The following is a 25,531-nucleotide window of genomic DNA, read 5'->3' on the forward strand; positions in this document are numbered from 1 at the left end:
AAACCGGTGTGACCAACTAAAAGAGTTGTTTCTAATATACAGTCAAATTCTTCTAGGGAGGCCTAATAAATCTCCATGACATGTTGTGCAACCTCTTAACTATCTAGTAGTGTACTCATATTTACTGGATGCAAGCCTTTAGTTGGAGGCATGTTGGCTGTTGTGGAGTCGGTAGGTAGTTGGGCGTTGGGTGTTGGGTTAGGCGCCATTTCTGAGTTGAAGAGTCCCTGCTTGGAGTTGGCCAGGGTGGTTTGGGCGGAGGCTGGCATTGGCTTTGATAGAGCGGTTGAGAGTTTACGCAGTATTTGGGGGGCTGCGCAGAGAGGAGGGGTCTCTCCCCCATTGAATGTTTTAACCTAATCCCATTATCAGTGTAGCGCACTGCCTCCCATCTCTTCCCACTCCTTAAACCCTACCCCCCTCCTGCCCGGCTCTCCAGCTGACCAGCTGTTCCTGCCGGGACTCACGACAATGTCCGATGTGTTCAGATCACTGAGTACCCCCCCCCCCCCCCCCCTCCCCTCTTCTGCCCTCCCTCCCTGCAACACGCACACACAAATACAGAGTGCCGTCCATGCACAACCAAAGCAATTGCCAAGCCCATTGCTGGAGCCTACGAGGGCCTTGAGGGAAGAGGGTGTTAGTTAGGGGAGAAGGGGGTAGCGCTGGGGGTGAGGAGGGGGCAAGCACAGGCCTGTCAAACCAAGAGCCCTGACTCAGGAGGCAGCCCAGCTCGCATGGCATATGGCGTCTAGCTTCATACAACATGCAAAAGTATTCTCTCCTTCGCTGCCCCCACCCCTTCCACTTCCCCCTCTCCCTGTCTCCCTCCCCTGCTGCTAATGCAGAATGACTCATAGCATTACTCTTTTTTTTTTTTTCTCTCTTCCCTCTGGTCCCCTCCCGCCTCCGACATTAGTTCCTCCTCCTCTTGCCACCCAGCCTGTAACAAAAGGCGTCCGCTGCATGGCACCCACACCATGAAAGCCCTGGGGGCCCAGCCTGCACTCTGAGGCCTGAGCACAGGGGCCGCCCCTTTTAAACACAGGTAGAGCAGGCATGGAACCAGACGGCCAACAGCAGGGACCCAGAGCCCCGCCTGGGGTAGCGTACACACACTGCTGGTGTCAAACGGCTGTGCCTGTTAGTGTGTGTGTGTGTGTGTGTGTGTGTGTGTGTGTGTGTGTGTGTGGGGAAGCTGCCTATATTTTGTGGTGCCTCTGGTGTAACTGAAACGTGGGTGTGTCTATACATTTTTGAGCACAGTGTGTTCTGTTTGTGTGTAACTGCAACCTTTATGAGAAATAAGGGTTGTCTTTTATTTGCCATAATAATAAAAGTGCTACTTTCAGGGTTAATTAGGCTTTTGGATTTTTCCTACTTATGATTAGATACTATTAATGAACCATTTTATGGTGGGAGGGAGCTTTCAGCTGCCAGAATAAGCCAGTTTTTCTACACTACATGGAATAATAACAATAAAATACATGTTCAACTAGCACTCGTAGAAACAGCATATCATGGTGTAACCCTAAAAATGCTCTGTGTATTTTTAAACTTGAACCCCCACCCTCACGCCCCTCCCCTTCTCTCGCCGTCTGTTATGCATTCATGTCTGACATCTGTGTGTTTGTGAGCGGCAAAGTGAAAGCCAGCAAGACTGAGAGTTTTGTGTGGGGTCGTCTAACCTGTCCCATCCCCTCCTCAAGTATGGGTATCGGATAGAATAACGTAAACATGACTCACAATTATGTCATGATTTTATGTATTTTTTTGACAACTGCTTGGCTTGTGTCAATTTTAGAGCATATTAGTAGTTTATATATGTAAATATATTATAATTAACTTACTACAAATGACTTGCTCAGTCTTGAAAAATATCCACAATTATCAACTTGAACTGTGTTACATGTTTACATGTAAAGGACATAGAACATTCAAGTCTATGTGCTTTTGTGCTCGGTTTTTTAAGGTCAGGCATTACACTTTAATTACAAATTAAAAACATGTCACAGTGAAAGAAATTTCAAGTGGTTGAGTGTCTTTTTCTACAGACACAAACGTACATTTCAAGTACAGAAAGCATGGCTGTTTCTTGTTAACGCTCTGTTTTCAGACTGCTGCTGAAGAAAAGTCTCCTAATTCTACTAATTTCAGGCTCAATAGAGTAAATTCCAACCAATTGAACAGACAAAAAGGATAGCGCGACCTTTATTGCTTTTATTATGTTGGCCCAACATTGAGTAATCCTCACAAATTGCCATCTAATATGTAAAGGAATTACTGCCTGTGTTGGTGTGGATGTTAACACATGAAGACCCTACTCTTGGGGAGAAATGTCCTCGCTAAATAACAGCAAAAATGGAATTTGTTATATAAAGACACTCTCTTGCTAATAGGTCAGCGGTCTCCGTTTCCATGACCCAGAATAACCTGACCCCCGTGTCACCACTGGACTAGCACCCACTGCATATCCGTTAAGAAGACATGTTCATTGTGATTGATGTGTGGTGGCGCTGCTTCTAGCGCGGGTGTAAAAACCTGTCTGTCTGCTTTAAGTGATAAGCATCCAGCTAGCCATTCCATCTGTTCCCCCTAGCCCTGTTTAATTAATGAACTTTCTTTCTCCGCCCCGTTGCCAGCCAGCGCAACACTAAAGCAAAAGCTGTTAGCCCTCTCAAGTTATCCAAATGGATGCATGTTCTTGTCCCCCCCACACACACACACACACACACACACACAAACACACACACACTCCTTCTCAATGGGTGCGTTCTCATTGATTAGTTATGTTTTGTTTCCCCCTCTTTTGTCTCAGGGTTCTTGAAGGGAGGGTTAATGAGCTTTCCTGGCAAAGCCGTAGCGCTTGGAATCCGGGGATAAATGGGAATAATTTTGTTGTTTTTTTTTTTGGTGATGGGCTTGGCAGAGATGTGAAGCCTCGTGCCACTGTGTGTGTGTTTGTGTGTACGTGAACGATATTGTGTGTTTGTTTGGATGTGTATGAATGGCTCTGAGGCGGGGTATATTGCATTTCGTCCCCGCTGGTCCATTATTCCTCTTCAGAAGCTGGGACACTCTTTAACAGTTGGGTCTGTCACTGCTCATCTTTCATCCGTCTCAGCACAACTCTTGTCCTGTCCTCCTTTTCCACCAAGTGCTCTCTCCCTTCGTTTATGTCCCCTCTTCCTTCCGTGTCTCCTGTTACAAGGCAGTGGACAGCCCTTTGTCCAGCTAAAGCTGCCTTCTTTTGTTTGTGCGGCCTTTTTTATCCTTGTGCTAATCGCCATGGTCGTGTGCCTGAGTCGGACCCCATATTTCACGCTCGGCTCTCCTTTGTTTGACACACCGCCCCTGATAAGAATCCCAATTCTAGGGCCTCTCTGATATTGAAATCTAACAGCGGCGTAGAAAGAGCCTTCAATCATCCATTATCTGTGCCCCAGTGATTACCATTCAATCTCCCAGGATCCAGGCTCCTCATCACCGGCCCCAGAGCTGCGGCGTCCCCTGAAAGAACCCGTATCCCTTAACGCCGGTGTCACATGCAAGCACATCCATAGACATTTCTGATGCTGTCTTGAGACAGCCCTGCGTTGAATGCTGCTGGGAAATGTCAGGGAAATGTCACTCACCGTTCAACGCTGGAATCTCTTGGTCTGCGATTTGGCCCTGTTTTTTTGGGGACTCCTGTCTGGACACCTTGTGACATTATTGGGTTTCTTTGTTCTTAAATGGCCATTACATTTTCAATTCTCCTTTTTTTAAGACTTTGACAGCTCTTTTTGGTTTAGCACAGGCTCCGTTGTTTTTAATGTCACAGACTTAATTGTCTGTTTTTTAAGAAGGAATTAGTTGATTATTTATAAGTTGCACATTAATGCCTCTTTAAATGGTTCAAAGGCAGTCTCTGCTCCTCTGCTGGCCTGTGGCCATTGTTCTCTTTTCGAGGATGTCCTTGTGCCTCGCAGCATTTGCATTTTTGCACTAAATGGTATTTTCGGCATTGGCAGACAAGGTACGGCAAACAAAGCAATAACAAAAACAAAACATTTAAGTATGCATCGCTGTGCATTGTCTGCCTCTTCTTACAGAAAGCAGCCTTTGATGTGCTAATACTGATAGTCTGTGTTTCATTTTCAAGTGCATGTGGCTGAAAGAGAAGCACTGAGAAATATTGGCCAAATCTTCCTGTGTCTCCTCACTGCAACAGGCTGTAATAATATTGAGTCGATGTCGAACAAAGAGAAATTGTTGCAGACGCAGGCACACAACACATTCTAATTATTATCTTAACAACTAAATGCATCTTTGTCATACAGTATCACATTCAAATAAAGATTGATACTACGCATGATTATAATGTTAATGAAATTTAATAAAAGCTTTGTGCTGCAGACATCCACTTATCCAACACTCTATGTTTGGATGCACAACAGCTCTCAGCACCTTTTGTTTAATGTAGTGTACACATCTTCATTAGTTATGTATAGCCTCTAATTACTATTGATGAGACTCTAGCTGATTTGGGTACAAATCTATAGCTTTTGTTATTCTAATGAGTGTTATTTACCCTCAGATCTCTGAGCCAGGGGGCTTCGGAATGAGGCTTTGTGGAGGCAGATATAGCCGGGGCAGCTCTAGCTACACCCACTTGTTTTTGTATCTGCCGACTTTGACGAAATCCAGTTTCCCTCCCACCCCTCCACATCACCACCCGTCTGCGTGGACGTATAGCACTTCCCGCTCCTCCATCTGTTTTTTGTCCACCCATGAAAAGGTCTATTATAATCTGCAGGATGCACAGTTGATGTGCCGCGAGCTCCGCTTGAGCCAATCAAGGCAGTGCGTGGAACTTAGGCCTCGAATCCAAGAGGCTCCAACCCCTCCCCTCCCCTCAGGTTCATTTTGATTATCTGGGCTCTCTGAGATCTTCAGTTGAACAAGTTTTTATAACAACATTGTCTCCATCATCCCTTTCCCCCCCTATAAAAGCTCCCCGTCTGAAATGGGCTCTATGCGTGCCCACTGGATGATGGCAGGCTCCTGATTAACCCTGGAGTGACTAGCTAATGTCATTGAAGGAGGGCCACCTGGCTGTGAGACTGTACAGTCAGCTGCCACTGAAGGGCCAGAATAGGAGACGACCAGGTGTTGGGCTCCAGCCCCCCTAATTGTTGCCATGTAATAGCCTGCTTGACTGCACAATATAGCCTAGGGGCGAGGATTAGGAAAAAGCTGTTGCCAACACAGAAGTCCATTTTCTTTTTTTGCCCAAGGTTGTGTGTGTGGGTTTCTCTCTGTGTGCATGCTTATGTGTGTATACGTATATACATCCCCTTTGCAGTCGTCGTCGTCGTCCTCCATTACAATTACAGCAGGTAGAAGACTGGGCCTCTTTTCCTGTCCGTCACCGTCCCAGCACTTTAATTTCAGACGTACTCCACGACTTGCTTTAGATTGACGGTAACCATTGCAGAAAAATGGAGTGTATTAAAGAAAAATAAACATTCATCCATCATTATCATCATCATCATCATTTTGACAAATGCAACCTTGCTGGGCCGGGGTCTTCATATGATATTTTAAGGTAACCACAATACATTTGATTGAAATATGTCGAAAATTGCAAACGGTGAGGCCAAATTAAATCACTCCTGCCCGCAGTAACTAACCCTCTCTGCCCTGAGCATTCACCACGGCTGGGATCACAGCGCTAATCATTATCATTCTCGCTAAATGCCTGGCATTTTGCATAAGGCCAAGCAGCCTAATTGGCCCCATGAACCTTTCCCAGAGGGGGCAATGGAGGAACAAGAGACTTCGCATGCGGCACTCCTTGGCGGGGGACGCAGGCAGAGGTGCGTGGCGTTTAGGCATCGCAGTTATTCTGACGCACATGCCACAAGCATCATTAAAATTGCATACGCCTCTTGTTCATTTTGTTTTAATATTTCAGCAGTGCTCGTCTGAACAGTGTTACCATAGGGTTAAAATCAGAGCCATTTGGCATGACCCGGAGTTGGCCCACTCCACATGAAGTGTCAGAGTGGTTTTCTAGATGTGTCAAATAGATTATAGAACATCAGGGTACTTTGATTGCTGCCATCTTTCGAGGTGGGCACAGGTGGGTTTGAGCCTGTAGCCGGCTGATGAGTATCCCTCTTTAAATTTACATCCAGAAAGTTGAAGAAAGAAGAGGTGAAAGGCCTCGTACGTAATCAGTTGGTTTTCAAGCGAAGTCTCGGTCGAGTGTGCCCTTCCCGGTTTCATCTTTGACTTTTTATTAAAAGTTCAAATTGAGATCAGATAGATTGCTGTTGTCCCCTGTCTTTATTCTGAACAATTCAAATATCAGGAACTGGAGGACAAACACAGGACACATATTCACCTCAGATAACTCATAAGATGCACACCTTTGTCCTGACCTAATAATGTTTCCAGATGGCTGAGGCATTCATGTCACTCTGGCCATCGTCACTGACAAAGGAGACCTTCAGAGAGAACTCTCACCCAGCCAGTCACAGAACTGTATCTGTTAATCTTCATCCTATGAGCCTTTGCTCATCTTATTATGACTTTCTGTTAATGCACGGTGGGGGCCTGTGTGACTGTCTGGCTGTAATGGGCCTGTGTTTGATTAATCATGTCGATCCATTGTGTTTCACATCTAAGGCTGCTGTGTTACGACTCATCAATGGAGACCAGAGTCCTTTGAAAAGGAGATTGGTTACAGACTCAGCTCATCTGAATACACAAGCCCAGTAGGCTTTGATGGCAGTCATGTTGTGTTGGACAAATCACGCTACAACAAATTATGATGTCACCAGGTATCTTGTGGCTATCATGTTTCTCCGTAGTGTGAGGATGACTTGTTGCTTTATCATTTATGTTCTGTGAACCCCCAACAATCTGCCCTAAGTTCAGGGGTCAACATTGACTTTGGTGTAGGTGCTGTTCTTATGATTTGTTGTGGAGCAGAAATCGATTTTTAGTGTCCCCCAGAGGAATGGTGGGCTTCCAGAGACTTGAGAAAATGGGTGACTACTTCCTCCAGTCAGCTCATAAATAACCTGGTCATGCCAGCTAGCAGACATCAGATTGTGTCTGCCGCAGTGGCAAACCCGTGTGAAATCACTGATGGGCAGCGATGATGTCACAGGTTAGGAGTGATGTCACGGCCATAACTTCCCATCCCGCTGTCTGAATGCCAGATGGACGGTAGAGAGGTGTGGAGGTTGGAGCTTAGAAAGCTCTTGCTGTGGGGAAACTCACCCCTCAGGAGGTGTCATTAACCTGGGCTTACTGTTTGACCCGACTCCGTTGGGGCTCTGAGCTCCAGTTTCCTGGACCCGCTCCTAATTAGGCCACTTGTTAAAAGTCTTCTGAAACCAGCTATTCCTCTGGAGCATCTGATCTCCTGTATGTCTATGCACACACAAACACCTCCACTCATCATAATGCATCTGTGACACATTCAGACATTTTCTGTCCTGCTGCTGTGTCTACAGCAAAAAAAAAGCTGTTTAATGAGACACCAAGGCTTGAGTAGCTGCCATAAAATGGGATTGGGACACACATGCACACCATAAAATCACCCTACTGGCTAGTTTCTGTCATACACGCTCTCACTTTATCCATCTCAATCTGTTGTTCCTTTCCACGATGCCATTATTCCTGCAGCCAGCTTTATTGCCACATTCACTCTCTCTGTCCTTATCTTCCTTTCCCTCCGCGTCTCTCCGTCTAAATGTCTCTGTCTTCTTCCCCGTTTCCCCATAATCACCTCACACCTCTGAGGGCCTCTGCTGAGACGAGCTTCACACCTCAGCCCTCGCTGTGACAACAGGTACCGCTGGCACTCACCGCCTGGCCTCTCTCCAATCAACACCTGCTCGGCTTTATCCCTCTTTCTTCCCTTCCTCCTTTCCATCTTCCCCACTCACTACTCTCCCCGTCTCCGCCGTCTTTCGCCATAGTTCCATCCCATGTTTTAGTGTCTCCGCCAATTCCTTTCCCTGTGTATTCCCTCTTTCCATTTCCCAGCCGCTTTGCCATTTTTCTGCCTCTTATCACCCTTTCCATAATGGGTAGCGGATCATCCATATGCAGCCTGATCCATTTCTCCATAACAATGCCGCATGGAGATGGCACTGTGATCCCCTGTTGATTTAAACATTTTCATGTGACACTTGTCTGCTTTCATTACCTCATATGGTTGCAGTGTAATGACTGGCAACAAAAGCCTGTATGCAAGTCATTTAAAGGTGTGTCTAGCCTGATTTATTTGCCACCAATCATTTTTCAAATCTGACACCTTTTGCTTTCTAGTTCACCACCTAAGCACGAGACTTAACACCTTCATGTATTTGTATGGATGGACAGTATTTGTGTGTTATACTGCAATGAGAGTGCATGAGGTATGACGACGTGAGGCACTGCGCCTTTCAACAAAATATAATGACCACAACGGCTTTTTTTACCCTGCTGCACTGCCCCCCCCTCAACGCCCCCCATCCCTTCCTCTCAACAGGCCAATTATGTTACTGCTGGGAGTCAATGGCGATGTGCGGTACTCCTGAGCTCCTCTCCTCACCAAGGTCAAGCTGATTGGCCCAGGTTAATGGGCAGATGTGGGGCTAAGAGAAGAGGGGGTCAAGCACCTAGAGGCACCCTCCACCTCATCTCTAAACTGTCCCTCTTCACTACAAGAGGCCTTTTTACCGCCAGCGCTTCTACAACCAGGATTAACCTTGGCTGCCGAGACGCGTAGGAGTGTTTCCTCCCCATGCACGGCAAACTTTTTGCTTTCATCATAGGGTCTCCGTCACTCGGTCCTGTTTCTTACTCGCTTTCAGGTGAGAGTCCAGGCCGTTTGTATCTTTGGGTGATGTTCCCATTTAATTATATTGCAGGTTTGTTTGCGGTAAAACCCCCCGTCACCCACGCATAATTACCCACCTGGCTGTTTCACCTGTGCCCCATATATAAACTATCATAATAAAACACACAGACATAACTAACCGCTCCTACATAGGGATTGAGTTCTTTTTAAAGGTTCTTCCCCGAATCCTACGGTGTGGTGCTCGGTCACCTGATAATGTAAACATACCGTATATCCTTATGTTGGGTAAAGGTGTCGTTTTTTTTATTTTAACTTGGTAAAAGCCTTTGTTCGTGTTTTAATCAGCATTCTCTTACAGACAGCGTAGACTGGGCAGGCTGCACAGTTTCTAACGAGGAAAAGGCATAATTCACAAAGAGGGACTTCTGAATCTTGATTGCTGAATATTGTTCGTGTATCATTAGCGACTGGCACTGCCCCAACCAGCTTTCAGACTGCTGTGGTTAAACCTCTACTTGCAAAATACACTCCTTGATTCAGACTCTCTGAATAAATATTGCCCATTCTCCAGCCTTCCATTCTTTTCAAAAGTGCTAGAAAGAGCAACCTTCGCCGCACATATTTAACAGTTATCTTTTTTTTTAACCATTTCAATCTTCTTTCAGGGCCTACCACTTCACCAAAACTGCACTTACCGAAGTGGTGAGCGATCTTTTGCTTACCATGGGCTCAGATTCCACCTTTGCACATCTATGACTGAATCTCAGTGAAATGTTCGACACCATTGATATTTGTATACTCCTCGACTGACTGGAAAATGTAGTTGGTGTCTCTGGCCTTGGCACAACACAGTGCGGTTCCTACATCAATGTTCTGATGTGAAACATGGAGAACCTCAGGGCTATGTCCTCTGGTTTGTTGTCTCCTGACAAAGACATGGCCTGTTGAGGCCTTTATATCAATTCCAGTTAGTTGCTTATTCTTTGATTCATTTAGGCCTTGTACCTGTTATCATGCTACCATTGTGCCTCCAGCGGTGGTGGACTCTACGTCTAGTATTTATATTCCATGGTTGTCCTGCTGTTTCTATTATATCTTTGTCTATTGTCGCTCTTACTCAGATTTTCTCTATTTCTCTCTAGGTTTTGTATTTTATTTTGTGTTTTCATCACATCAGAGTCCTCCTTGACATCAAAATAAACAAACATGATAAAGCAGGTACCAAATAGTCAAAACAGTGGCGTTTAGTGTCGGTAGTCTAAATACGAGTATAAATTCTAACTCTTACATACATGAACATCCAGACTAACAGATGCCCCTACACTTAACGCAGCATACCCGTACAGCATACCCGTATGCGCCCTCCTCCATGTACTCACTTCAACATACACACTCCACCAGGAGGGCTCAGCAAGGAAGGGGGGAAGGACCGAAACGCCCAACCAAGTACAGTTAAATACAATTAAGTAATACATGCATGTTACATCTAGGTTTTTTTAAGGGTGGATTTTTCCTACTCAAATTGGGTTCTATGGAACCAGGATGGAAAAATGTGTAAAAGGCTATATGAATACAATTGACTTGACCTGACTATAAAACCTTTCTCATCAAGCAAAGAGATTTTAGCTTAGTCACTCAACGTGATAAGGGCATCTTTGACAAAAGGGGTCAGGCACCCTGCTGCACCCGTCATCTGACTTAGAAGTGGATAGTAATGGAGCTTAAGAAGTGAAATGTCAGTATGGTGCATCTTAAGACCCCTTCTAATGCTCTATTGCCTAATCTAGACCTCCACCCTCTGCCCTGCCTCAATCAACAGAATAACGATGTGAATTTCTATCTGTCTGTTCAGTAGAGTAAAGACCACAAACAAAAACACTCTTCACAATCTTTCATTCGTTTGTACAAACGTGTTCCAGTCTGGGGTTTTGGCAGAAACTTGGGCTGAACCCATTTTAGTCTTCAGCCGTCTCTGAGTCCCTGCTGCTGAGAGCCATCCCGACAGCATGATGGTGCAACCATTGCAATTCACTCTGGGGATGATATTCTCTCTCTTGTTTTCACCACTGGTGTTCACTTGGCGTTCAGACCAAATCATTTGTTGTCCAATCATGCTCTCAGAAGCTCTGAACTTCCATTTGGCAAACTCCAGATGGCAGTCATTGGGTTCGTCGTTTCCTGACCAAGACCTCTGTGACTTTCCCTGAGATTGGCCACATGGTGGTGAGCTCGAGAAAGAATCGGGATGATTCAAAACATATTACATTTCACAGAGATAGTCCGTACTCGGCTCTTGTGGTGCCTTCAGTTGTAAAATGAATGCACTTGTAGTAGTCACTTTAACGGAATCTGTGTTTCAAGACAATTCTGTCTCCGGTCTATAGAGCTTTTGGGATTTTATGACTAGGTGTTTACTCTGTGAACTTTGTGACTTTGTACTGAAAGGTGTGTGCCGGTAATTTTAACTGAACATAGGAGGGAACTCTATAATGTTAGGAATCATGATGTAAACTAATAGCAAACAAAGATAAATGAGGTATTTACGCCCAGGCATGAGCATTAGCGCACGTCGGATGCAATAAAAATTAGCGCTAATGGTTCATAATTTTCTGTTGATTGACAGTTGGCAGTTATGCATTAAGACGTGTTGCAACGCTCCAGCACTTGTTAACATGGATGTTAAGTTCCGGATGCGGACACACTACTACATTTTAACACCTACTGTTTAATGGCAAACAAAATACATTTGTACATTTGTCCCTCAAGGATGCACACAACGTGTGAAAACACTTTGTGTTTACATTTTCAGTAGAGGCGTATTTTCTGAAGCCATGAACGTTCCTGCTGTGTGTGTGTGTGTGTGTGTGTGTGTGTGTGTGTGTGTGTGTGTGTGTGTGTGTGTGTGTGTGTGTGTGTGTGTGTGTGTCAGAGGCCAGTGGTGGCGTGAGGCCTTTTGTCAGCAGGGGGACTGAGAAACACAAAGACAGAGGCCGGATGGTCAGGATGCTGCTTTCCAGAGAGACACCAGTTCAGAGGTCAACATTGGCCCTTTTGGGGAAGTGTGTGTGTGTGTGTGTGTGTGTGGTGCCTATTTATGCACAAACGCCTATGTGTGAGCATGTGTACGTGTGCACATGCGCCGGGTGGGTTGACACACGGCACAAAATTGATCCCGGTGGACAGGCATTTTCAGGACGGGTCCCTGTGGACGGAGATAGAAAAAGGGGAGTGAGATGATGATGATGATGAGGGTTGGTGGCGGTTGGCGATGGGGTCCAGCAGGGATGGAGCAGCCTGCTAATGAAGAGCCATCTGAGGCCTCCATTCACCTTGAACATGGGCCACTGCAGCTGCCCTGACCTTGGCTTTGATCCACAAAGATGCTTGACCCCCACCATTCCCCCAGAGCAACCCCCCCCCCCCCCCCCCCCCCCCCCCCTGCCATCTGGAAGACACACATGCATATGTATACATACGTACGTGCACACACCCACAGATACATATGCATGTACACGTTGGCTGACACATATGCCTTTACAGGTTTCATATTGTTGGTGTTTTGTGTTCTTTTGCATGGATGCTCCATTTTGTGTGTTTGGGCAAACACGACATGCCAACCACAAGGACAGTCACTGGCTTCGTCACCAAGTAAAAACACACTATCCCAAATGTGTAAATGTTGTAGTTAATAAACTGAATTAGTGCTTTCAACATAATACTCCCGCACAGTGCACAACCGCAGCCTCCATGTCTCGAGACATCAGTCCACTAACTGAAGTTGTTTTACATTCACAGTTTTTTTCTTCTTTTCTTGTTACTATCCCAATGTTTGCCACGCTCCGTTAGCATTGGTTTCCTTCTCTTCTCCCTAATAGGAATGCAGCGGCTTGGAACGTAGGAGTTCCTTGGAAATTCCCAAAGTGGCTGCAAACACACTTTTCCTCCCACACACTGGCTTGTCTTGCTTGCTGTAAACGACAGTTATGTCACGGGTGACTTGGGTTGAAGTCCATCTGTGGAAATGTAGACCTGCCTGCAATTTCATGTACTTCATCCCTCGCAAAATATAGAGGAGCTTTTTGTTCAACATCGTGATTTTTCTCATTCAGAAAAGGCTTTCTCAAGGTTGAACATTTTCACAAAGTATAACATTTAGTATTTTGTGATAAATTTTTCCGAAGAATTGCGTTACTCTCCCCCTAAAATAGGTCTTTGTCAGCGGGTTTGGTGTCCATGACATGGACATGGTCTTTTGCACCACGGTTCTGGAAGTGTCCGTTGATTAAGTTTACTGCATGGAGGCAGGCGCATCTGTGCAAATGCAGGGGAACAAGCTGTGCCCGTGGCTTAGTAATTAGAGACAAGCAGAAAGGAGAGGGAGTGCGAGAGAGAGAGCAGGAAAGATTACCCCTCACTGTGCATCAGGTCTGATTTCTGTATGGCTATTTTTTTTTTACCCACAGACAGCATTGTACATTTACTTAAGTGAGCTGATTATGGCTCTCGCTTTCACTCATCTCCAAAATACCTTTTATTAGTCTCCCTCCCTCACCGCCAGTCTTTCTCCCCGGCAGCCTGTCCTATATTATCTCTCAGCTTCATAATTCTACACTATCTCCCTTCATTTTATTCTTTGAATTATTTTTTTCCTTCTCTTCTCACCCACCATAATCCATTTGTCTGACTTGGATAGAGGGCAGCGGAAGGAAGTGGTGGAGGAGAGGCGTGTGTCAGAGTCAGGGAGAGCGCCTGCTCCAGCTGGAGTCAATATTTGCTTTAGGAATCTCAATAACAGGCCTCCAGTCATCTGCATCTCTGATAATGGACAGCCATATGGCTCTGTTGACCCACGCTGTGCGGAAGGTTCTCTTTCTCTCTCCTCGTCCTCCCTCGTCTTTCATTGCTCGACTTCTTTCTAATTTTTTCCCCATTTTGTTTCATTAAGTCCTTCCTTCTACTTTATTTTGTCTCCCACTTATCATCTATCTGGGCACATTTTGTTCTTTTACAAACATCCTTTCATGTGTCTGTCATCCATAAAAGCCTGGATATGACCCACCACACAAAGCTGTGACCCAAGTTACCATGGCAGCAGAGGCTGAAATGCCCACTCTTTGTCCAATACGGTTTCCAGAAAGTGACAGAAAACAGTGACGTTGCATGTCTTGGTATGACTGGAAGAGCGACCTAGAGTTCAAGAGGGAAGTGTTCTACATGCGTAAAGCCGTGTTGCTCTGCTTCTCTTAAATGGAGATCCTGGCCCTGTCTTTCCGACCCCTTTTTCCTACTTATGGTAGGAAGTTTGAGCTTTTATTTTGAAGGGATTTCTTTGTGTTCTGTCCTGCCAAGCGACCACATATTGTGTGTTATCCAAGAATCTCATTTAGCAACAGATATCAGTAGGCATGCCCATTCTTTTGACATAGTAGTCTTTCTGCAAATTGTGTTTTCACCTCCCCTCGCAAGAATCCAACTTTTACATTCCATGATTGAATAATGCTTTTCATGTTTTTTGCCGAAGACAGGACTGTAAAAAGACGATATCGCACTTATTATTTGGTTCAAAGGGTGTGTGAAACAGAACCTCACAACACATTTCCGAGTATACAAACCCAATCCCCATCTTCCCCTGTTACCCTATCCTTTGTCTCGGTCTGTCCAGCTCTGTCTGTCCCCGTGAGCAGCTTGGCCATCGTACCCTCTGGTGCCTCCCGGCTCAGGTGCCCGTCACCCCCGCTTTACCACGGTTCCCTCAAAGCCATTGGTCATGGCTGTTGGCCCCTGCTGTGGCGGCATGTGCCCACAGCAGGCCCCCTGCCCAGTCACTGTCTCGTCCTATCTATCTAACCCAGACCAGAGCCTCTCGGCCCAGTCCAGCATATCTCAGCTCAGCCTGGTTCAGCCTTGGCTTCGGCATCAGCCCAGTACCACTCCACCCTGGCAGTTGTAATGAGATGCGGTGGAGGGGGCCTCTCTGTTGAGCAAGTAGAGCTGTGTATGAGAGAGAATATGCATGTGTTTGTCAAGCAGTTTGTTAGGTGTCGTCTATCAAAGAAACATGGTCACAACACACAGCCGTGAGAATAATCGGACTCATTGTCAAACATGCACACACTGTCAAATCTCAAAAGTGCCATCAGACAGACCTTCTTCACTCCAGTAGTTCCCTGCACCTTATATCATCCAGCACTTGCCTCCATTCCACCACAGACTTTGCACGATATATCTAGGATAATGGTATGATAATGGCCGTCAGAATGTTTTCCACCCTCACCCAGCAGCCATTTTGCAGGCTCACTTATTTATTTATTTATTAATTTGAGCTTTCCCCATTTTAAATCCATCCATCCATCCATCCGGCATGCTGGCTGCCCAGGCTCCAGTCACTACTTGTCACTCTGAATTTCAAATGGCTCCAATTTTCCCCCTGATGGCACGGAGAAGTGGCAGGCAGCACATCGGGGAGGGTGGTCCTAGACATGCCGCCTGCAGCAGGGTCCTATTAGAGAGCAGAGAGGGGCGAGAAGGGGGGAGGAGAGGTTTTTGAGCACCACGCCAGTAGTGATGTATTCTTTCTTTCTTTTTTGTACGATCATTTTGGAGACTGCTTTCTTATTTGGGGCTGTGTGGCATGGCTGATTGGTCCATCTCTGCTCCTGGCGAAGGTGCTGATGTTGGAGCTGCCTCTCGCTCTCACAGTACATGGATATGCAGTGCAGCACTGGAAACCGTAACTGTGAACTGACATGTTTTGATGACATTCTGAATCAGATTATTTTGTGAGTTTTGGGGTTTAAAAACCTCATCAGCCCTAGGGTCCCCCACAGGTGTTCTACAGCTCATATGACCTTGATATGAATACCAGCCCCTATTATCCATGATCTCTAAAGAATCAGCAACTCCTTGCCTATAAAAAAAATATATTTATTATTTATTTCCTGCATAAATATGATCAAAAGTCTGATCAAAAAGGGGGTACTAAATTAGCTAAATAGTGAAACGTTATAATCGCTCAGTCATGTTGAGGAGCTTTTGCAATTGCGTAATTATAAAAATATAACTATCTTTTTTTTTAATGTAGTCCATTGTTTCTCTTCTCACAAGGACTTACAGTACTTTAGCCGTTTAAATGTATTAAATCGGACCTGTGGTTGATGATCTTGAAGCGTTTGAGTTTTTTAAAACCCACTTCCTCACTATCGAAAATTCTGTTAAAAAAAAAGCTCCGGGCGGATCAGATTAATAACAAACGAGGCCAAGAATAAACTCTACCTTGCGGCCTTCATCTTCTCCAACAGGCCATCATGTTTTGTTCCTTAACGAGCGCCAACCAGCTATGAGGAGCGGGCGCTCTACCTGGAGGCCATTGTTCAGAACCACAGAGAGGTCATGACCTTTGAAGACTTCGCCTCACAGGTCTTCTCTCCCTCTCCTGGATACCCAATGAGTGGAACAGGTGAGAACAGAACCACACTGCACCTACGGCCTCCTCCATGTTCTTTCCACTCCATGTCTTTTGCTTTTCTCGTCCCGACGTTGCATCATCACCTCGGAGCATTTTCCCCTCCTGCCGTCTTTCGCCCCCTCGCCTCCTCTACTGTATTAGCCTCTCCTCCTCCTCCTCTACAACACACCTGTTTGTCCCTGTCGCCTCCTCCACCCCCCCTCATTCTCTCCACTCTTCTTCCACGCCTACGCGCACTGATGAATATCAAACGACGGGATCGGCTCTTCACGCCGTCCGACTGACTTCAAACACTCCGCTTTCGCCACTTCCTCAAGCCCCACTCACGCTACTTTGTTCATCTCTTCTTGTTTCAAACTGCATCTTTCCATGCAATTACTTTCCTATGAATATAAGCAGCCTTGTTAAATGTGTGTGTGTGTGTGTGTGTGTATGTGTGTGTGTGAGAGCTCATTCACCAACACTTCGGGATCCGACCGGCAAACAGCAGCTCGCGGATGTCAGCACAGCACCCTTATCAGTCCATGATGAATACAATGGAGAACGTGTCTTATCGTGTTCTTCCTTCTTGTACCAGCTCTGATCGATCTGCACCAGCACTGAAATCAATACGGAATTGCACTTTTCCACTCTATTGGATCACGACACACATTCTGTTTTGACAAGGGTAGCGCTCCACAATACCACACCAGAGATGTCTTGTCATTTTCAAATCGGCCAATATGCTTTCAGGGTGGTGTATTATGTACGTGTTGTTTCTATCCTGTATGATGGCATGTGAGAACGACGTGTCTGTACGTTCTAGTGCGTGTAGGACTTCTGATTCTCACACTATTCAGGCTGTTGAGGGCAGGCAAGAGGTAGTCGGTGCATTAGAATCAGAATCAGAATCCGTTTATTTGCCAGGAATGTTTACACAAACGAGGAATTTTTCTAGGCGGAAGGTGCATACATTAGACATGAGACGTTAGACGAGACAAACAACAATCAACGACAACAACAACAGTGCAATGGGTTTTAAATCAAGTATAAGATAAAGTGCTCAGACAAACATAACGTTAATTTACCGTAAAAGTCGGGTTACACGCCGCTACTTCCTTCGGTCAGTGTCCCCGTTTGCTCCCCGCTGTAGCCAGCTGGTGCTCATGCTAGTTCCCCCGCTAACTTCTGCTAGCTCTCCGCTAACATCCGCTAGCGTTCCGCTAGCTCCCCGACAACCACCAAAGGTAGCGGGACCAGCCACCCGGCTCGACACCCCACTTGGGCAGAAGGGACGCGGGCAGCAGCAGCGGGGAGCTAGTAGCAGGAGCGGGGAGCTAGTAGCAGTGCTAGCTAGCGCTGCTCCTAGCTTGCTACAGCGGGACACTGACCGGAGGTAGGAGCGGCTTGTAACCCGACTTTTACGGGAAGTGTATGTTAAAGTGACATGTGTGTTTAAGTTAAAGTGTATGTTAAGTGGCATGAGTGTTTAAATATGAAGTGTGCAGGGGAGTGACCGGTAAGAAGAAAGAAAAGGAAGAGGAAAGAAATTTTTTTTCCTGGGGGTGAAAAAATAGTCAGAAAAGTAGTCCTGGTGGTGACAGTCGGTCAGGGGACCCGGTCTCTGTTGATGAGCCCGACTGCCGACGGGAACAAACTGTTGGTGTGGCGTGAGGTCTTGGTCCTGATGGACCTCAACCTCCTGCCACACTGTTGGCCAATGAAATCTCCTCAGACTGACCTCTCGTCACCGCCTCTCATTCCCAGCACTAAACCAGCTTAAAGGGACTGTGAGGAACAAATCGATGCAGATGCAGAGGAACATAGTCGAGAGGGAGCCGGCCAGGGTAAAGAGAGCAAGAAGTACGAGCTGCCGTTGTAGACTATTTCAACTTTGGGTTATTTTGTAGCTGGAAAGAAATGGGTTAGAGAGGTTACCCAGCATGGGACATGCACTGTGTCTAATGGGAGAGGCCGTGACATAATGAAGTCTGTACGGCAGTTGTGTCACCCTCACTGCTGCGGAAACTCATTCTGATCAGCAATTTGTATTTCTCCGGATTCTACATATATAAGTGTGTGCGTGCGTGTGCGTGTGTGTGTGTGTGTGTGTGTGTGTGTGTGTGTGTGTGTGTGTGTGTGTGTGTGTGTGTGTGTGTGTGTGTGTGTGTGTGCATTCATATTTGATCCAGGACTCACTTACACCATACAATACTGTAACAGTCACTGTCTTGTACGTTAACCATTATAACAGTGCTGGTGAGCACTTTCACAAATTGCCTTTGCTGTTGATGTTTGTCATTTTAAATACTGACATCTTGAGGGTCATTTGTCCAAACCCACAGTACTGTATTTAAATTTAAGTAAGCACATTTCTAACAGTGAATTTCCTGTTAGAAAAAAAAGATAATTCTGAAATACATCTATTTTATGTTGTGGTGCGGCACAACATAAAATAGATGTGTGTGTGCATCTGTGTTCTAGTGTGAAAGAAGAGGTTTTCTCTCATTTTAAAGAAACAGAAATATCAAGAATGTAAGCCTAGTGTATTCATAAGGAAACACACACACACACACACACACCAGATGCGACTACTGGTGGATATAAGGGTATAAGATAACCAGCTAAATTCCCATTTGTCTAAGCTAGAACCAGTAAATGTTGTTTTAATTTCAGATTTTAAATAACAAACAATTATTATTTTGTCAAAATTGCTGCAGATGCATTTTCTAGTTGTTTAATTAACTTTAACAGTTACTCCTAGCCTCCACAGTTGTGTGTGTTTTCATGTATTCTCCTCAGCTGTATCCATAAACTAAAGGCTGCTCTTTAGCTTTTCAAAACCATAGGCATGTATTTATCGCTTCAGGCCACATGAATAATGCATCCAAGTATCCTTTGTCGTTGTTGTGGTTAATCATCCTGATCTTTTGTGTCCCATCAAGCATATAGCTTCAATGTATCACTGATGGCTGGCCGACACTGCTTCTTCTCACCCTTCTGAAGTGTGTGTGCGTGCGTGTGTGTGTGTGTGCGTGTGTGTGTGTGTCCATCTGTCTGTCTGTCCTGCTCTGGCTCCCATTGCTGCCACTAACATGTCATCCATGCTCCACGACAGCGTGCAGGCGTTGGCCGGGGATGGTTTGGGACATGGAGTACCCCTGGGCCAAACTGGACTGTAAGACTCTGCCTGCTTCCTCCACACTAGGCATGACGCCCAGCCACAGCCCACCAGCATCCATCCATTCATTCATTCATTCAGTCACTGTGAACCCCCACGCCCATCATCAAATACCCTGGGACCGCGCTTGATTTAGCCCTTTTTGTAAAAGCAAAGTAGGGCTCAAAGTACAAGTACGGATGCTGCATGCTAATTGCTAAATGACGCGCTACCTCAGCGTTTCACTGGGCATTTAACACCGGCCCTCTCCTGTCATCACTTTACATTTTTTTGGGGGGGCTTTCAGCATCCTCCAGAGCGTCGTCCACCATGTTCCTGAATGCAACCTCACTTTGACCCTGTAACTTCACACCGGTGTCACGGCTTCCTGCATGAGCCGCGTCCATCTGTCACGCAGGCGGCGCTCTGCCCTCGTTGTGACACACCTGCACTGCTTTGCTGCGTTTTTACCCTTTTTGTTTTTATGCTCTGTGTTTTCATCCTCTCTTTCTAAATTAATAGAAAGCAATACTTTTTTTGTTTTTGAAACTTGACTTGATCTCCCATGACCCTCTGAGGTGCCCCAGCATCTTTTCCTCTCTCACCCTAACCCTTCCTCATCGTAACAACCGGTGATGCATTTTTCAGTTTATCGTCCATCATTCATGCTTTGGATTTCAAAATCGCCCCAGATTTTTGAAATGTGTGAATTGGACAGATCAATCCGGTACCATCGGACATTCTGGCCTCCAAAGGTGTCTTCAAGAAAATGGCACTTGATGATTAACGCATCACCCAAATCCGTTCACCTTGTCTGACATGTTAACCCCTCCAGTGACGACTAACCTCGACGCCACACAAGCCGCCTGGAAATCCCGCTAGTCCGGCCCTTTTCGGGCGCCGTTGTGTTCCGCTGCAGTGTGGTATGTGTGTGTCTGTGTGTCCACTGCTCTCTCACATGACGCTTTACTCTGTTTTTCCCTTGTAGATTAAAAATATCTTAACGGTCCAAATACTGTATATGGCGAAGGTAAGCCCCGAGTCGGACCGGAAGCTTGTCTCCGTCCAGCGGCCTACCTACCCCTCGCTCGATCACTCATCCTGGCTGTTTTTCCTCTCCTTCTACCCCTCCCTTTTTATGCATTCAGCACTAACCAAGCTTTACTTACTGAGTGCTCTCACAAAGAGAAGGGGACAGAGAAATCAGGCTGTTTATTTGGGGGGGGGGGGGGGGGTCCTACTGTTAAGGCCAGGCTGGTAATTGAAAGTGATGCACGATGGGGACAATTAGCACCTGACTAAGTAGCAGCATGAACAATACGGCTACACTTCTGGCCCTCGCTTCTGCATGTGGCGCGCCTTTATCTCTTCCCCCAGCAAACACTTTTCTTTCATTCCTTTCTCCCCCTCCCATTTCCTCCTGTTGGAGTGTGCCTGTTTGCCCGGGGCAGACTCTGAGACTAACACCTGCCGCACTGGAAGATGTCTTTGTCATCCAAAGCCTTGTTTGAACTGCTGCGGAGGGGACCAATGGCATAGCGGGGCCATTTAAAGACCCTCTTTGTTTTCCCTTCTCTCTCGATTCTCTACCTTCTTCTTCTTCTTTCCATTTTGAAATGAACCTCACCGAAAGGCAGATTTGGCTGAGCAAAGAGCGGAAACGCTGGGTTCTTATGACGATAATAATGATGCATTAGCTCCTCTGGATCTGGGTTATTTTTCCACTTAGGAGCTTACTATGAAAATGAATTCTTACATAAGGCCATACAGTGAGGAACGACGTTTAGAAACTGATGTAACCACAGTCATTAAGTGCCTCGGTGGGAGTGATGACTGTTTAGTGCAGCATGTTTTAATGGCCGCTAAACGAAAAGGGAAGTCTGTTGAGTGGGTGGATAACTGTACCACACTATTGTCTGTGTATATTAGCTGTAATAGGTGGTTTCCTTCATCCTGTCTGTCATGTGTCTTTACAGACGAAGTTTAGTTTATAAAACAAAGTGTTTACTGTAGGAATGAGTTGTAGAATACGGGAATGCAGGATTTATTCCGTCCATCGGGCCGTCCCACATGTTTAGCCAAGCCCATCCCCTTTTCTTTCTTTTTTTTTTATTCATATGCAGATTTGAGAATTCATGTTGGGACCCCCCCCCCCCCCCCCCCTCTCACCTCCCAGCCCTTCACAATACACACACCCAACGTTTCATCCGTAGCCCAGCCCTCCTCTCCCAACGAGCCGCAGCCCTGGATGCTGCCGGTGTCCACTGTGCTGCTGAGTGTCTGTTACTCCAGCCATCTGCCATTCCTTTTAGCCGCTGCAACTTGAGATGCCTCCGAAAAATGGCAGAAAATAAAAGGATAGGAAAGAAAATAGGCAACCAGATGCCACCTCGACAAAGAGGAAAAAGTTGTTTAAACCGGGAGCGTGGGGGCCAATACGGTGGTGGGGGGGGGGGGGGGGGGGGGGGGGGGGGCACATTGAGGAAGTCAGGGCAGGGCTCACTATACTTGATTGTCCTCACCAGCGTTCCCTGCCCACCTCCCGGCTTATTGCAGTTTGCCATCCCCTAATCATGGAAGTGACGTTTTTGAAAAAGGATGCTTGACAATGGGAAGGCTCCACATGTTCACAACAAGAGCATAATGTGCAATTTAGTTTTCATTCAGAGCATTCTGCTGTCACACTGCGAACTGAATACTTTTTCTTTTCTTTCTTTTTTTTTGCCCGTAGATGCAAAGATTACCTCTTTTCTTTTCTTTTTTATATCATATAAGCATCTGGCAAAACTGTATTGGGAAGAAAGGCAACTTATCTTTTAACATGCTTTGCTTTTTTTCACAGCATGTGAAAGAAGCATGTCGTTTCTGCAATATTTCTGATTCGCTTACGTCTGTATCCTAATGACAACAAACATTGGAGGTTTTGTGAATGTTGGTGAAAATCCGATGAACTGGGGTAATAATTTTGGTTGTGGGGAGCAGTGACATGCATGACCAAGCATGCTGGGATGAACAGCAATCACACAAAGCCCAATGAAACCCCGCTGCCGCCGCGTCTAACCAGCCCCGTCTCTCTTTTCCCTTTCTGTCCACAAACTCCTTGCGTCTCTCTCTCCCAGGCTCCTTCACCGGCAGCGCGAGCACAGACGCCGGAAGCACCGCAGCGCCGACGGCGGACTCCGTCGACCAGGTTTCTCCCACAATGCCCCGTGCCACAAAGAACCGAGTTTCCGGAAAACTCCGCCGATCAGCCAGCGCTATAAGCAAATCCTCCAATTGAGCTCTTCAACCCGACCCCACCCCACCCCGAGTGCAGCCTTTAATCTTTTCTCAAAGAACCTCAAAAACACCCAGCCGTGACTGCAAGAGTTGTGTCTTTTTTCGCGCGTTCTTTGTTTTATTTTTGTGTCATTTAAACGTGTAACTGGAGCATAATGCAATTTTTAATTTAAGTGGCAATCGTTGATTTCGTTTGATGCATTTCCATTGTTGTGGTGTTTAACTGCTCAATCGAGATGGACACGTGACTAAGCTATTTATGTTCACCCTGGTGGTTTCAGCTTAAGAATCAGCAGCATAGGAAGACGTAGGAGTCTTAAAGCGACCTGTGATAACTAAGTCATTTTTATTCTCATTTTCCAGTGCAGTCTCGGCGCACTGGAGAGGAAAAGTTCTTACTATAGTAAGGGAACGGGAGCCCGCTTCACTTTGTTTCTATATCTATCTCAACACTTAATGCGATAAAGCACTGAATGATACAGCTGTAAATGGCACCATGCTGAAACTGCACAAAAGATTGGTATCCATTTATAGATGTGTCTGCCTTTATACCTCCTTCTGCACCTGCCACAACCTTTCTGTGTCAAAGATAACCACTTCAGTCGGTGACGGGACGACGTTGCTGTTGTTATTGTTGTCGTCGTCCTGCTCGGCAGCACCAGTTTGGACCATGTTGGTGGACCACCCTCCCCTACACTGAAAAGGAGAAAACACTGATGCATGATGGGGGAACCGCCTCCTCCAGAACCATTCGTACTCACTGCACTACCACACAGACTTCCCGGGTCCCCCGCAGTACGAGGCTCTCTTTTTTAATTGTTTTGAACCCAGAGTGGACAATCAATGACGTCTTTCTAACTTGAGCTGAAAAAGGAAAATAAATAATTTGTTTTAGTTTTTTTTTTTTTTTTTTTATCATATTAATTTTCCTTTTTTAAATGAATTCCGATGGATTGTGTCACGATTTGATTTATGCAACTCTGCTGCAATGAGAAAAGACTGCGTTTGTAATTGTTTTCTGATGTCGTTAACATAGGCTCATGTCCGGTAATTGAATAAGTTCCTCCCGTCTCTTTCCTCTGCGATCAGTTTCCCTGTCCTGTGACGCTTAAGACATCGACATTCCAACGTTCCCGACCGACGTTTTTTGCACTCACCGTCATTGATTTAACTAGCATTGAATGTTTTTCTTTGTTCTTGGATGTAAATTGCTTTAAATTGTATTTTGTCTGTTGCTGGATGTACATAGAAGGGACTATCTGATGATTTGTTTTCTTTTTGGCCAGTTCTGTTAAATTATGTATTCTTGTGCTGTTCAGAGGAAAAATACCACCAGAGCCTCAGGTGAATCTTACCTCCATGCACTTGTGTGTGTGTGTGTGTGCGTGCGTGTGTGTGTGTGTGTGTGTGTGTGTGTGTGTGTGTGTGTGTGTCAGAAAGAGCTCCTCACAGTGCCTGTGTAATGTCTGTCCTGTAAGATGCTGTCCCACACCACCTTTCCTCCCCATAATCAGATTTTAGTTTCTCCTCTTCGTAGTCTGAGACAAACCATGGACACCTTGCGTCACATCTCCCCGTTAGCGGCGTTAACTCAAAGTTGTTTTTCCCCATCCTCTGTGTGTCTAAAGGTCAGAGTCTTGTGTGCTTCCCTCAACAAAAACAACAGCAGATGGATTTTTGAATTGCGGGGTTCTCTATTTAGTCTTTATTACAGGTGGTGCGCCGCTCCGTCTTTATCTGTGAATGGATCAAGTGGCACCAACTCCTCCCCCTCCCGCTTTTCCCATGATCCTCTCCCCATGTCGCCTCCTGAGGCCAGAGGGAGGGGTGGCTGTTCTGGGCTTAGGTGGCATGCCAGAGCTGAAGTCGAACAGCCCTCCTAGCAACGGCCAGGCCGACGCTCTCACTTCTCCAGCCTGCCCGCTCGGGGTTGTCATGGTAGCCAGGTGTCGTCTCCCCCCCCCCCCCCCACACACACACACACACACACTGTGCACTCACACCCTCTGAGGGCTCCACCCAAGCTGCAGCACTATCCCCATCTGTTGCACTACTATGCCTTACTTTCCCCATGCTCTCCTGTCAGTTTTCTCTCTTCCCTCACACGTCTCCTCCTTTTGTTTGTTCATTCCTCGAGCAGAAAATGGGGAATCCAAACAGCAGGAGGATGGACGGATCCATTTTTTTATGCTTTTTGTTTTTTGAAGAATGTACAGACATATAGGCCTGGATCACAGCTACGTTGTTTTTTGTCTTTCCCCCCCAAAAGCCACTTGAAGGAACCGCCCAGGATGCTGATCTTAAAGATTGTAGGTTATAGATGACGTGTGTTAAAGGGGTCTGTGCTCCCCCTTTGGTGGCTAATTGCTGGAGATGTTAGATTGGACCAAGATGTGGATTGTGTGTCTTAAATACGTGCAGATAATGAGCTAGTGTTAGGCCTAGTATGTTTTTTTCTTTTCTTCTCGTTTCAGAAATCCTTGTACATTGTGTCAAATTTGAGGGCTTGAGCGCCTTCTGAATGTAAATATATAATAATGCCTGTAATATAATCTTTGTATAAGAGAAAGAGGAAAAAAAATCTTGAAGATTTCATCATTACTTGTCAACATATCAAACTGTTTTTAACGACCGAAGTCCTGCTATCTTTATTAGAAATGTGAAAATTGAAACATTTCATTAAATCAATTTTAAATTCTAAGTATCTTTTGTCTTTTTTTTTTCCTTCTCAAAAACACATCAGATAATTGTGTAACCTCAGATTTTGTGGTGTGTGTGTGTGTGTGTGTGTGTGTGTGTGTGT

At 45.8% G+C, this 25,531-nt stretch overlaps 1 protein-coding gene across 1 annotated transcript in view; it reads left to right on the forward strand.

Annotated features, from left to right (window-relative positions):
• The window catches only part of ralgapa2 (Ral GTPase activating protein catalytic subunit alpha 2), a gene marked incomplete at both ends in the record, with an annotated part of 84,861 nt that extends 62,132 nt beyond the window's left edge, over nucleotides 1-22,729 (forward strand). Inside the window, 3 exons of the mRNA XM_079216384.1 lie at nucleotides 16,180-16,301; nucleotides 19,408-19,467; nucleotides 22,569-22,729. Coding sequence (XP_079072510.1) covers nucleotides 16,180-16,301; nucleotides 19,408-19,467; nucleotides 22,569-22,729 — 343 coding nt within the window. The remainder of the gene's footprint in view (nucleotides 1-16,179; nucleotides 16,302-19,407; nucleotides 19,468-22,568) is intronic.
• Nucleotides 22,730-25,531: the final 2,802 nt, after the last annotated feature.

This window comes from Taurulus bubalis (assembly GCF_910589615.1).
Source record: "Taurulus bubalis genome assembly, chromosome: 4".
Classification (NCBI taxonomy): Eukaryota; Metazoa; Chordata; class Actinopteri; order Perciformes; family Cottidae; genus Taurulus; species Taurulus bubalis.